The sequence below is a fragment of the Lacerta agilis genome, chromosome 3, assembly GCF_009819535.1.
Source record: "Lacerta agilis isolate rLacAgi1 chromosome 3, rLacAgi1.pri, whole genome shotgun sequence".
NCBI lineage: Eukaryota > Metazoa > Chordata > Lepidosauria > Squamata > Lacertidae > Lacerta > Lacerta agilis.
In genome coordinates, this window is record NC_046314.1 from 101,381,744 (window position 1) to 101,394,479 (window position 12,736).

At 44.4% G+C, this 12,736-nt stretch overlaps 2 protein-coding genes across 2 annotated transcripts in view; both read right to left on the reverse strand.

The window, feature by feature from the left end:
• The window catches only part of RRP36 (ribosomal RNA processing 36), a 29,614-nt gene extending 22,388 nt beyond the window's left edge, over nucleotides 1-7,226 (reverse strand). The window contains exons 1-2 of the mRNA XM_033144960.1: nucleotides 7,043-7,226; nucleotides 2,516-2,994 (exon numbers count right to left, since the gene is read on the reverse strand). Coding sequence (XP_033000851.1) covers nucleotides 2,516-2,951 — 436 coding nt within the window. The 5' untranslated portion in view covers nucleotides 2,952-2,994; nucleotides 7,043-7,226. The remainder of the gene's footprint in view (nucleotides 1-2,515; nucleotides 2,995-7,042) is intronic.
• Nucleotides 7,227-7,936: 710 nt separating this feature from the next.
• LOC117044315 (neuronal PAS domain-containing protein 4-like) overlaps nucleotides 7,937-12,736 on the reverse strand; it is a 38,786-nt gene continuing 33,986 nt past the window's right edge. Inside the window, exons 9-10 of the mRNA XM_033144951.1 lie at nucleotides 9,842-10,818; nucleotides 7,937-7,983 (exon numbers count right to left, since the gene is read on the reverse strand). Coding sequence (XP_033000842.1) covers nucleotides 7,952-7,983; nucleotides 9,842-10,818 — 1,009 coding nt within the window. The 3' untranslated portion in view covers nucleotides 7,937-7,951. The remainder of the gene's footprint in view (nucleotides 7,984-9,841; nucleotides 10,819-12,736) is intronic.

The following is a 12,736-nucleotide window of genomic DNA, read 5'->3' on the forward strand; positions in this document are numbered from 1 at the left end:
TGCATTTTCTCCCAGGCAGCAACTCTGTACCCATTTACTTCTGAGTAGAGGTGTACTGGACTGCACTGTCAGAGATATGGTTCTTGGAAGCACATCAGTATAAAAAACAATGTTTTCATTTTAATAAATTTCTAGTCTTCACAAGATTAATATAACAATGGTTGTCTGACTAGAAGAGTGAGAAGGTAAGACAACACCTACCACTACCAAATATAATTTAAATATGTTTAAGGTGCACAATTCTCAGTCGGTTCCACGATTTAGGAAGGAAGGAAGACAAGATTATGATAGCTTGGATTTCACAACTTTCTGCGGCTTTGGAAGATATAATCAGTCTCAATTCTTAAGAGCAAATCTTGTTTTTCTGCATTGAAACAAGAATTCCAAAGCTAACTTAAAAGGCTGCCTTAGGAAATCTCACTCAATGATTTTATAAATATCGTATCACATTGCTTATTGCATTTAGAAAGCATATTTTCAAAACAGAAAAACATGTTTTGAGTGGCTCATTTGTTCTTTATTAGTGCTTCCGGCTGCTTCTTGCTGACAGTTCCACAATGCCCTTATAAGCTCTTTCTGTTGAGTAGACCAAACCGTAATTTTGGCTGAAGGCTTGAGCATACATTTAGAACTCTAGACTACAGTCAATTCTCAACAGATATGACAAAGAGAGGAAATCTACAGAATGACCACGAGGCAAACTTGGCTTTCAAGTAGTAACTAAACTGATTTATTACAAGGATCAGTTGCTTACTGCAGCAGTCAACGTGACTCACAAAAAATGCTCATTTTCAGTACCAACGTTTGTTTCCTAATCCTCTTTTACTCCTCGAGCTCCCTCTTCTTTGAATTTGCTACACTTGCACCAACTTTTGGGGAGGCCACCAATGCACATTACACATTTCAGGTTTGAAACTAGTGGCAAACAATTTTAGAACCATTGCAGAGATCAAACAAGGAACAAATTAGCACTGTCATAATGTAATATTTTGAACTTTCAAAAAATCCACAACGTTCTTTGAGCTTCTTTAATCTGCTGTCAGGACAGTGTAAAGGAAAACAGATCACCCAATTCTGAACTCAGCTGGTGAGGCCAACAAAGTACCTATTTAGGAGACTACTCCCCTTCTTCCATGAGAAAATACAAAACATCCAACCAGAAGACTAACCTGCATGACAAAGTGTTCTCATTACACACTGAGGCAATGGCACCGTTGACTGGGTGCAAACAATGAGCTGCTATAGGGCAGCAGGCAAGTGTGTCGTTTCCAGCGAGCAATTCTTACCTTGGTGAACGTAGACAAGCCACTGTTTCTCCGGACTGCATTCCCCCATCCTCAGACTTCAACAGGGGGATAACACAGCTTTGCTTCAGGGCTGGGCAATATCTGGTTTTCAATATCGCAATATACCATCAGCTAAACATCTCAACATATTGATATATCATGATATCTGATACTAACTCCTGCCGCCACCAGGCCTCGCAGACCGCCAGGGATTCTGCCGCCACCACTGGGCCTTTAAGGCTGTCGCCACTACTGCCTGTGAGGTCCCTGCTGTTTCTGCCACCACCGCTTCTGTCGCCTAGCAAGCCTGCTGGCAGTCCCAGATTATTTGTATTCACCATGACTCATCACCGTACTTTGGATTGTCCTGAATACCACAATTTGGAAGCCAAGCCCATAACCCAAAGTCCTGTTCGGGTGTATTTTAGCTTGCCTGCTGATGAAACTGACTATGTGGTTATTGACGATAATAACGACATCCGTTTTAGAGCCCTAAGTAGTAGCAGCTGCCAAGTAGTAGCCTGTTTGCCTCTGCATAGTTCCATCCTTATTGGTGATGTTTAGCCGGTGATATATCGCAATGTTGAAAACCAGATATCGACTAGCCCTCACACACATTGAGATTCACGATATATTGCCAGGTCAAATATTATGAAACAGATATCATGATGTGAACTTGAAACAGGTTTTGGATAATATATTGATATATCACCCAGGCCTACTTTGCCTGATCAGCTGTTGTGAGGAATAACCATCATTGTTTTTAGTGGTGTGATTACCATACGGCATTTATGCAGCCATTAAAAATGATAGGCTATTCCATATTTCAACACAACTTTTTGGATTGCAATAACGTGTTTCCACTAAATAGGATGCAAGAGATTATTCAACCAACAGCCCCAACTTCTTTGGTATCTGAGCAACAGAATATACAGAAATGCAGAGTATGACACAGAAAGGCACACACTGCTTTTCCTGCTTTCAGAGGCAGCACGAAGCATGTGACACACCTGACGATAAGGCAATTATGTAGGACGGTTAGGTGATAAAGAGAGCAGTGTCAAGGAGCGCATCTGAATGGTGGATATAATGCATATTAATGGTTACATGCCCACATCTAAGGCGGTTAACTAGAAGCAGAAGCCACCAGAGAAAGAAAAGCTCAGAACGGCCGATAGGTGACACAAAGATGCACTATTTATTGAATTTTTCCAAGCATCAACGTTTACCTTTTGTTAAATCAGTCTTTGAAGAAGGCTGGCTTGTTGTTTCTTCAGGGCCTTTGTCACTGCTTTCTGAGGCATCGCTGCCAGTTTCGTCGTCATCGTCGTCTTCACTGTTTGTATAATCACTGTCATCACTCTCATTCTCTTCTCTCTCATATTCACTCTCATCTGACTCCTCGTCTTCAGATTCCTGGCCAGGAGAATTCACTTCAGGCAAGAGCTTTGGTCTTTTGGCATCTTCGGGACTCCCTGCGGTGCTGCCTCCCATACTGCTCAAACCTTGCAGAGGTCGCTTCTGAGCCAACAGTTTCGGATTTAGGATGTTGAGCGGCCTGCTGTCCTCGGACGTCTGTAATGCTGGATTCCTGCTGTCCTTACCAGAGGGGGAACTCTTCTTTCTGGCATTGCCCCCGCCTTTATTCCCACGCAGCTGCTTCATAAGGCTTTTGGTTTTGGGATGCTTCCAAGTCACTAGACTCAAGCTGAAAGAGAAACTACTGTTAGCTCTCCACCTCATCACAGTTTAAGTTGCCACAGAAACTGTCACTGACCATTTGTTGGCTAGCAGGCCAACTTGTGCACAGTTCAGGGCAAGAAACGGCTGCACCAAAAGCTAATTTACAAAGCTGGAGGGTTGACTTAATTCTCTGAGGGGATGGATGGACTATGGCACTGTGTGTGTATATGGGGCAGGCTCATGAGGTTGATATATATCTTTTGCTACAACCCCACAATCTAAGTGGTGCTTAGATTCTTACAGAAAAGAAATGCAGGTGTGTGTGTGTCCGTTTACATTGTGATGCTCTAATGAACTGGCAGTAAAAGCATCTAGCTACTCATTAGGTCTCTAAATTGATGCTGCCTGTTTGGTGCTTTACAAAGTTGGGTGCCTGTATCTGCTCTAAAGAGATGACCCACTAAAATGATTATATTCCTTGGAAAGAAATACAATGGAATAGAAACTACCATTAGAGGCTTTGAGGAAAATTCCTACTCCGTTTTGTCCAGGACTCCTGATGTCCTCAAATTTCTGCACAGGAAAAGCCTTTGATAATGTAACATACTAGGTTTAAACCTAAAACATTCTGCTGAGTCTGACCCAGGACTTACAATGCAGTCCTATACATGAGACAACAACAAACTTTATTTGCATAGCCTACAGGCCATTGCATCAAAAAGACACATATTACAGATACTGATACTATATAAACCAATAAAATGAGCTGAATCGGGATTCGGCACAATTAAAACAAGAATAAATGAGATCTTAATTATGAGGGGGCGCTGTTATCATTCAGCTGGCAGCCCTCAATTTCTTGGCCCTCTCAGTCCTATACATGTTTATTTGGACATAATTTTGACTAACTTCAATGGGTGATTGGGTTTAGAATTTCAGTACAACATATGGCCATGGAAAAAGAGTGAGCTAGTTGTTCTTTGGCACTTCATTGACAGCAAATAGCAAAAAGCAACAGAAGGACATCTGGCATCTTAAAGATTAACATTTTTTGGCAGAAATTTTTGAGGCCTGGACCCCAAAACTTTTTGCAGCTACTAGCATAGTTACTCAGTTGGTTCCTTTCCAGCAGAGATGGAGAACCTTTGACCTTCCAGATATTATTGGACTACAGCTCCCATCATCTCTGCTCACTTGCCATTCTGGTTGCAGCTGATGAGAGCTGCAATCCAACATCATTTGGTGTCATAGGTTCCCCATCCCTGTTTTATATCTTTTATCTCAGCTCTACCTGATCAAAGTGGGGAGGGGAAACTCAGTCTATGTGCTTGCTTCCCAAATGGCTGGTGTTGGGGGAGGGAACAAATCCAGCCTAATCCCAGCATCCTATGATCCATTTACATATTTAGTTAAGCAATATTTTTTCTCAGTTATCTCCTGCCACTCCTCTGTCCTGGAACCTACATATGATTTTGATATGGCCTCCCCTCTAGACACTGACCAGGCCCAGAACTGTTTGGCTTTAGCAAGGTGATGGCCTCATGTGTCTTTACACCATACCTCCAAAACTTGACTCATAACTAACTGCATGCAGGGCCAGTTAGCCTTGTTCTGTTAAAGTCTATTTTCCAGAGGTCTTGTGTTTGGTAGAGATCTTATGGAGGCTGAGGAAGAGCATTTTGCTCTGCACCTGTTTCCCACCCTGCCCATATTCAGATGTCATTAAAAGCGTATCATGGGGTGATCTCAGAGCAATTAAATTCTAGTAGACAAATTCACAGTAGTCAGTTACATGACTATGTATTCCATGTTCAGAAATGGCATACAGTACTAATGTTTATCAGAAGCGGGGAGCAAAGCAATGGAGCAAGGGTGCCATCTCCATCCTGCACCAGACCCTGGACCTGATGGATTTTGGTCTGATCCAAAAAGGCAACTCTCATCATATTCTTTGTTGTTCACTCATCGCATTCCACACAGCTAAGATGTGGGGTGTTCTATGAGACAGAAATGTGGCACACAGAAGCAAGAGACCCTTTTAAACTGCTTATGAAAGTGTGGGTTGGAGTAGAACTCTGAGGAGGGCAATAAAGGATGTCCCTTCTTCAAGTCACAAAGACACTGGATCAAATATACAATGTTTTGAGGGTGCAAGATAGAGAGGTGCCCTAGGGTTGCCACTTTCAGAAAATAGATTTTGTAACTTTACTACCAGACAGAAATCAAAAGGTACCGGTAAACTTTATAGCCAATAGCAATTAGCAGTTAAACTGTATTGCTAACCTGTTATGCGGCTAATAAAGGAATAAAGCTAGTACCTGTAAAAAACTGCCAAATCTAATGTACATGGTGTTGTCTTTGGATTTTTAGCAAGCGTACTGTTCGGATCTTCCACTCAATCAAAATGCAGAGGGCAGGGCTAGAGGTGACATTTGGGGTGGTGTGAAAATGCAGCCCCCTTCCCTTCCCCATGTGGTGCAAATGGCTTAAGGGGACCAATAAATGAAATAAATCTAAAGGGGAGACAGAGCTGGGTGCCATGAGCACATCAATGATAGCAAACCTCAGAACTCTAGATGACCTCTCACTTAGTGGTTTAATGTAGCTTGAAAAACAGTTTAAGGGTGAAGTGAGATATATGCCATTAGTGTTCCTTCTGCAATAAGTTATAGATCCATCTAAGGGAATCTGAAGCGCACGGTAAGAAAACCACAGCTGGATTGGACAGTCTAATGCAAGGGTGTGTGGGGTGGTTACTGTTTTGTTGCTTCTTCTTTTTTTACTATTATTTGTGCTTCTATCTTGTGTTTTTATATTGTGAACAGTCCTGAGATCTTTTGATGAAGGGCAGTATATAAATCAAACAAACAAACAAACAAACAATGAATGAATGAATGAATGAATGAATAAATAAATAAATAACTACTAGTACATCTCTGGGTGACTTGCAGTAGATCACAAAGGATCTACTTGTACTTGATGAAGCAGATCCTAACAATAATAAAATAATAATAATAATAATAATAATAATAATAATAATAATAATAATGTATTATTTATACCCTGCCCATTTGGCTGGGCCTTCCTCAGCCACAATACCTTCCTTCCCCTACCCCACCCCATGTTGGTGAAACAAATTAAGTGTTGATAGGAGGCTGGGGGAAGAGAACCAAGGCTGGATTTTGTGTGGAAGGAGTATGAGCTTATTTCTGGCACTAAAAACAAATTCCAGGACTGAGAAGCACCCAGAGTTGTCCTGATCATTACTTCTAAGTGTATGAACACCACACTTTCTAGGCAACTGTTCTGCACATGGCTCCAGCAGACAGACCTCAGGATTCCAGCAAAAAGGAAGGGGATCCCAAAGCTAAAACCTACCACTCACAATCTAATGACATCAACTGCCCTCAGGTAGGCCAGGAGTAGTAATCCTCCCGTTGTCCACTCCCTGGCCCCGAACACTTAGTATTCCAGAGATAGTTTGCCTCTGCCCTGGAGGCTCCATTTAGCTTTGAAGGCCCTTCTCACCTCCCTGCCACAAAAAAGCAGTTAAGTCACCCAGCACAAGGGCATTTTCTGGGGCTGCCCCATAGTTCCTGAACCCATTGCCGACTGGTGACCTGGTTAACTTGGGACCAACAGGCCCCCTGGGAAAGCTTTGGAAACCCACTTGCCCCGTTGGCGTTTCTATTCTGCTATTTTCACCACGTTCTCTCACCGTTGGTGGGTTGCTGTTTATCACTCTGTTGCTCGTTGTTTTCGGGCCGGGTGTTTTGTTTTATTACCGCTGGGGGTGTTTTTAAAATTCGCAATAAACTGCTTGCAACTGCATGGGAGGGGGCACTGTATTTCATCGCGAGAGTTTTCAGCTCTTTAAAAAGGCAACCTATTACAACCTCTAAATCGGTAGAGCATGACCAAACTCTTAATCCCAGGGTCGTGGGTTCGAGCCCCACGTTGGGCTAAATAAATAAATAAATTCCTGCAATGGCAAGGGGCTGGACTAGATGACCCCCATTCCCAACTCTACGATTCTATGAAACGGGGGGAAATATATATATGAATGAACCGACCTGCAGTCCTGTTGGGCAAGTGGCAGGCAAGGGGCTTTCCTTCACCGCTTCCCCCCCTCCTCCTTGAGCTTACAAGGCCCCAACAAACCCCGCTCTCTGGTCACCGGTCCTTGCCGCCTTGCACACTGCCTCGTGGGTGTGCGGGGCGTTGCGGGGTCAGAGCTCGAGGAGGCTGGAAGGGGAGGACGGGCCGCAAACCCGGAAGAGGAAGGTCGCGCGAGCAGCAGCAGCAGCCGCTGGGCCGGAGCTCCACCTGCCACTGACGCACCGCCTCCGCTCCACGCCCCCCGCCCCCGCCAGGCCTCGCTCGGATGCTTGCAGGCCACGGCATCACAGCGCTTTCCCGTTTCCTGGCAACGGGAGAGGATAGCGTCACAATGGGCGGGACGCACATGCGCGCGGCAAGGCTCGGGCCACGGCCCGCCTCCCCTATGGCGTCACGAATAAACCAACGAGAGAACAAAAGGCCCAGTGGAGTTTTTTTCTTTTATTATTGATAATCGCGCTGCAGCGCCCCCTAGAGGGCGGTCGCATTCCTTGTGTCGCCATAGCTGGTCCTCCACTGTCCACACCAGAAGGTGGTTGAGCCCCACTGGCAGTGTGTTGGGGATGGCCTGGTCACTTTCTTATGTGGTCTCATGCCTCAGGCCAATCCCATTCTCCACAGACCCTCCAATTTTTCCTGTTTTCCAGGATTTTCAGGAGCCGTCCTAGGTTTCTGATTTGATCCCAGAATGTCCCGCTTCTCCTTAGGGCGCCCCTATTTTTACTGCAGAAATATTGGGAGGTTATGGTAGGACATCCCTATTTCACTGGAGAAATGTTGAAGGGGAGGTCTCCACTGCCAGGTTATCTGCCAACACGGGCTCTCATTTCTAAACCCAGTCTTGGGGGGCAACCATGCCGCGTTCAGTAGAACATGGCCTCTTCTGGAAAGACACCTGCAGGAAGGAAGGATGCAGGAGTTAAGCGAAAAGAAACGCTGTGGTGCACCTGCAGCAGCACAACTGGACACCTTCATCTGCCCCAGCTGCAGCAAAACATGTCTCTCCCGTATCAGTCTCTACAGCCACAGCAGGCACTGTAACTCAAACGGTTTGGACCCCCAAACACACACTCCTTCATTGTCCCCTGAGACAGACGGGTGCCAACAACAGCAAGGCTAACGCTTTTTTGCATCATAGTCATTACAGCTTTCCAACATGTTGACTTCACCCCCAAAGGTGCATGTGCCTCTCCATTGTGTCCCGAGACAGATGGCAACAACAACAAGGAGGGACATTGTTCAAATTAGATGGGGTAGAAGCTCGTGTGCCCTTTATTTTCATATATGGGAACTCTGGCCTACTGAAATTCCCACTTGTTGGCTGTGCTAGCTAGGAGTGATGGAGCCAACCCTGCTTCAACTACTGTGTTTAGGAAGCTGTAGCAGGCATGATCTGGCTATAAATTGGGGGCAGGGGAGTCAAGGGCTGTGGCTTGTAAATAAGTAAGAATAGAAGAGCCTGGTTGCTGGATCTGACCAAAGGCCCAACATCTAGCCCAGCATCCTGTTCTCGGAGTGGCCTGCGTTGTGGTGTTCCCTCCCAGCAATTCATCACGCTGACTACGTCTTGGTTATGGACTGATATATATTATTTTGAAGTTGATGATTTGTAAATTTTGGATTACATTCTAACCACTAATAATGATACATTTACTACATTTATTAGCCACGTGTTGCAGCTGTATTTGAGCAGAATATTCTGTATTGCAACACGGGGGTTTGTGAAAGCAAGGTCTGGCTATAACAACACTCTTGTTACCTGCCTTTTTCCAGCAACTGGTATTATCTATTTCAATTTACCGTATTTTTCCGTGTATAAGACGCTCCCATGTATAAGCCAAACCCTATTTTCTTAAACCAAAAATTAAGAAAATGTACTATGCACTATCTGTGTATAAGATGACCCCTTATTTTAAACTTCAAAAATTTAGGGAAAATATACTATAGTCTTATACACGGAAAAATATGGTATTACTTATTCAAAGGCATGCTGTTCACTAGTGGTAGAACATAGCCATTGTGGCTAGTAGCCTTATCCTCCTTGAACGTGGCAAATCCTCTTTTAAAGCCAGCCATGGGTTGCAGGTCATCATGCCAGGGTTGTATAAATATCTTTAGATATATACCCTGTTTTAAGGCCACTCCACGCATTATGGAGGTCCTACTTCTAGCATGAAGACAGTACTGCCCATTTTTATCCCAGCCGGGAAAGCTATCCATAAACCCTTCATCTCGGTATGGATTCATACGGGCCAAGCATGCAGTAGCTGCTATAAAGTTTATGGAGAGATGATTGTAAACTCCAGGCAGGCAGTGCTTCTCAGTGGTTTGGGGCATTGTAATTTTAGTCTTGCCATATGACCAGACACTGAAAATTTCGCATGCTGAATGCCACTACGACGAAGACTTTTAAAGCAGCAGCTGTGTAGTTTATTATTCCGCCCTGCATCAAACCTGAGTTGAGGTGAATTCAGGATTGTACTGGCCTCAGTTACTTTATTTCAGGGATGCAGAACATACGGTCCTTCAGACTGATAAAGACCAATTCTTGGGGTGCATTATTTAACCCAATAATTGGTCTTTATCAAGATGTCCCTGGACTCTAGCTCCCATGAGCCCCAGCCATCTTGGTGAATGGTCAGGGATGATGGGAGCTGTAGCCCAGGGACATCTAGAGGGGCATGGGTTCTGCACCCCTGATTTATTGGTTATTTATAAATTTTAACATTATGTTGAAGAAGGGCAAGCAGTACCTTGCTGAAATACAGTATGGAATCTCCCATCCCACTGGGAGTCAGGCACGTGGGTACTGGGTGATGCAGAGGAAGACAAAGAATGCAAGAAGAGGCACTGCTCAAGGCAAGGAGTTATGTCTGTTCGAGGAGCCTGGATTAAGGAAGCCTGTGGCTCAGCATTTAATGCATGGAAACTGCTTTCTGATCCAAGCTCAGAAGTGAGCGGGTTTAAGTTGTTAGGGTCTAGGAAGCTGTTTAAGATGTTGGCGATTACATCTTCATCCACAGAGAGTTCCTCAGGGAAATCTAGAGCTCCATTAGTCCCCAAACCCTGCCTTGGTATCATGTGAATGTCCTCAGTCGACTGTCTGGGCCACAAGGAAATGCTGGGAGACTTCTGAGGTGCTTGCTTTGCACATTGAGAGAAGATTTCATCCAGGGAGTGGATTTGTCCAGCCAGTATGCTGATGGCCCATCTGTCTGGGTCAGGGCTTGTACCTGTTGTTGGGAACGTGCCTATGGATGGCCCTCCTTCAAATAATGGAGAAATGTCTACAGGAGGGCTGCTATCAGGGGGAAGTGCATTTCCAGGGGAGCAGAGCACATAAGGGTTCATGGAAGGCAGCTTGTTGGCATTGTCTAGACTGGAGAGACTTTTGGGCCCACCTGCTGGAAAGAATGGAAGTCCCATTTCTTGAGGCGGCTGCAGGGTGCCTGCATCAGCCCTCATCTTAGGGAGAGGGATGTTGGTTGGAAACAGAGAAGGAAGGGCAGAAGGAAGCATATTTTCTTCGCATGCCTCAAGCAGCTGAGAGGGGTTGTACTCATTTGCCCCATCCATGGCTGCCACTGATTCTTGAGGGAAGAAACTGGCTTCGTTCAGCTCTGTTGTCTGCTGCTGTATTTCTCCAGAATTGCATTGAAGATTTTGGATAGCTGGGGAAACAGCTCCATGCTGTGGGTCTTGGTTCTGGAGATAGAGGGCTTCTTTCTCCCTATGCAAGGATACAAAAAGTATGCGTTGAATCAAGTGCTGGATGCCATCATACCAACAGGAAGGTTACTGACACAGGCACTCAAACCAGATTTGGTCCTCCCATGCCACTGTGTAGCATAATCAAAATATTGTGAGAGCACAAGGGAATGACAAGCATGAGGGCATTTGCACAGAGGGTTCAGGAATGCCTTTGAGGCTAGAATTTGCAAATATTGCTAACGTAGTACAGAAAGCAGAAGACGTCGTTTGCAACACCAATGTACGTTGGAGCCAATTCAGATTTGCAGACAAAGAAAATTGGGGAAGGGGGAGATGAAGAGTTAAACAAGATCCAGAGATGTTCTTCTTTCCTAGCTCTTTCCATCAAGGCTGCCTCCAGACCTTTTTTTTTTGGGGGGGGGAGGGAGATGTGATTTAAGTGCATGCAGAAAATTTAGGTTTGTACAATTAAAATGCTCTGCTGCCCTAGCACAGCGAATCCACTTTGAAAAAGGGGGGGAAATGACTTTTTGTAGTTAGGAAAGTGACATGGAAATGCACTGAAAAGTGGAAGATGAATGAATGATTCACAGGAAGATATATAAACACCCCGCAAGCAAACCAGGATGAATGCTCAATAAAGCCTAGATCTAACCAACCCTCTGCATAAGCTTTGTGCAAGCAAATCAGGATAAATGCTCAATAAGCAGGTTGTCTGGAGGAGCCCTTTTTTTCATTTTTTGTTGTACGCTACAAGTGGAAATGCAGTTGACTTTTCAAACTACTATCCTTGCTGCTGCAACTGCTTTTCCTTTCTGTGTACATCCAGCTATATTCTGTCCATTGCATTCCATAAGCGCAAGGAAGGGAAAGCACAAGTTGTCTTAACAGCAATTAAAAAAAAACAAAACCCCAAAGACATTATTTCAGCAATCTTTTTAAAAGTCAAATGATGTAAGATGTCCTAAAGCGCTATTGCCCAATTATTCTCAAGAAAACCTCTTTAAAACTAGGGCATGTATCCAATTACTAAGTAATATCGGAACGAATCCATTCAATTCCATGGATTTAACTTTAGTCACATCCGTTAATTACAATGGGTCTAACCTGTTGTGAGTCAGTTGAGTACAACCCTGTGTTCTGGCAAAGAAGACATAAACTATGTGCTACTGTTCTGAGTTATTTTTTCAAAGCTAGATTATGAGAAAAGTTGGAAGAGCCGTGGGGAGAAGAGGACGGCAATGACTGGGTCCCCATCTCATGGTCACGCAATGCGTTTTATGTGGAGCTATGCTTGAGGATGCTCTGGAGGCTGCAACTGGTGCGCAGGACAGCAGCGAGGCTGCTTGTGTAGACAAACCACTGCCAGCATATATATCACCTTCCTTGTGGGATTTGCACTGGCTTCCAAGCTGCTACTCGGTGAAATTCAAGGAGTTGGTACTAACATATAAGTTCTATACAGGACCGGGTTGCTAGAGAAGCTGCCTTATCTCTTATATACCCAGTAGGTCACTACAATCTGTGGGAGAGTTTTTTCCTGCAAGTTCCAAAGATCTCAGAAGCCCACTCCAAAGTAACCTGCAGCAGGGCTTTTAGTGTGACTGCCCCAGTTCTGTGGAATAGAATTCCTGTCGAAATATGGCAGGCAGACACCATCTGTGCTTTCTGGAAATGAAGGAAGACATTTTTGTTCCAAGCGGCTGTCCCAGCTGGATGAATGGGTCTTGGCCGAGTCTATTTTGTTTTAGTTTAGTTTTAAATGTATCTGCTGTTTTAAATGTGTTTATTATACATCTCATTGAGACAATGGTGTAGAATGCAAATAATAATAAATCATAGAATTGTAGAGTTGGAAAGGACCCCCAAGGGTCATCTATTCCAACCCCATGCAATGCAGGAATCTCAGCTAAAGCATCCATTATAGATGGCCACCC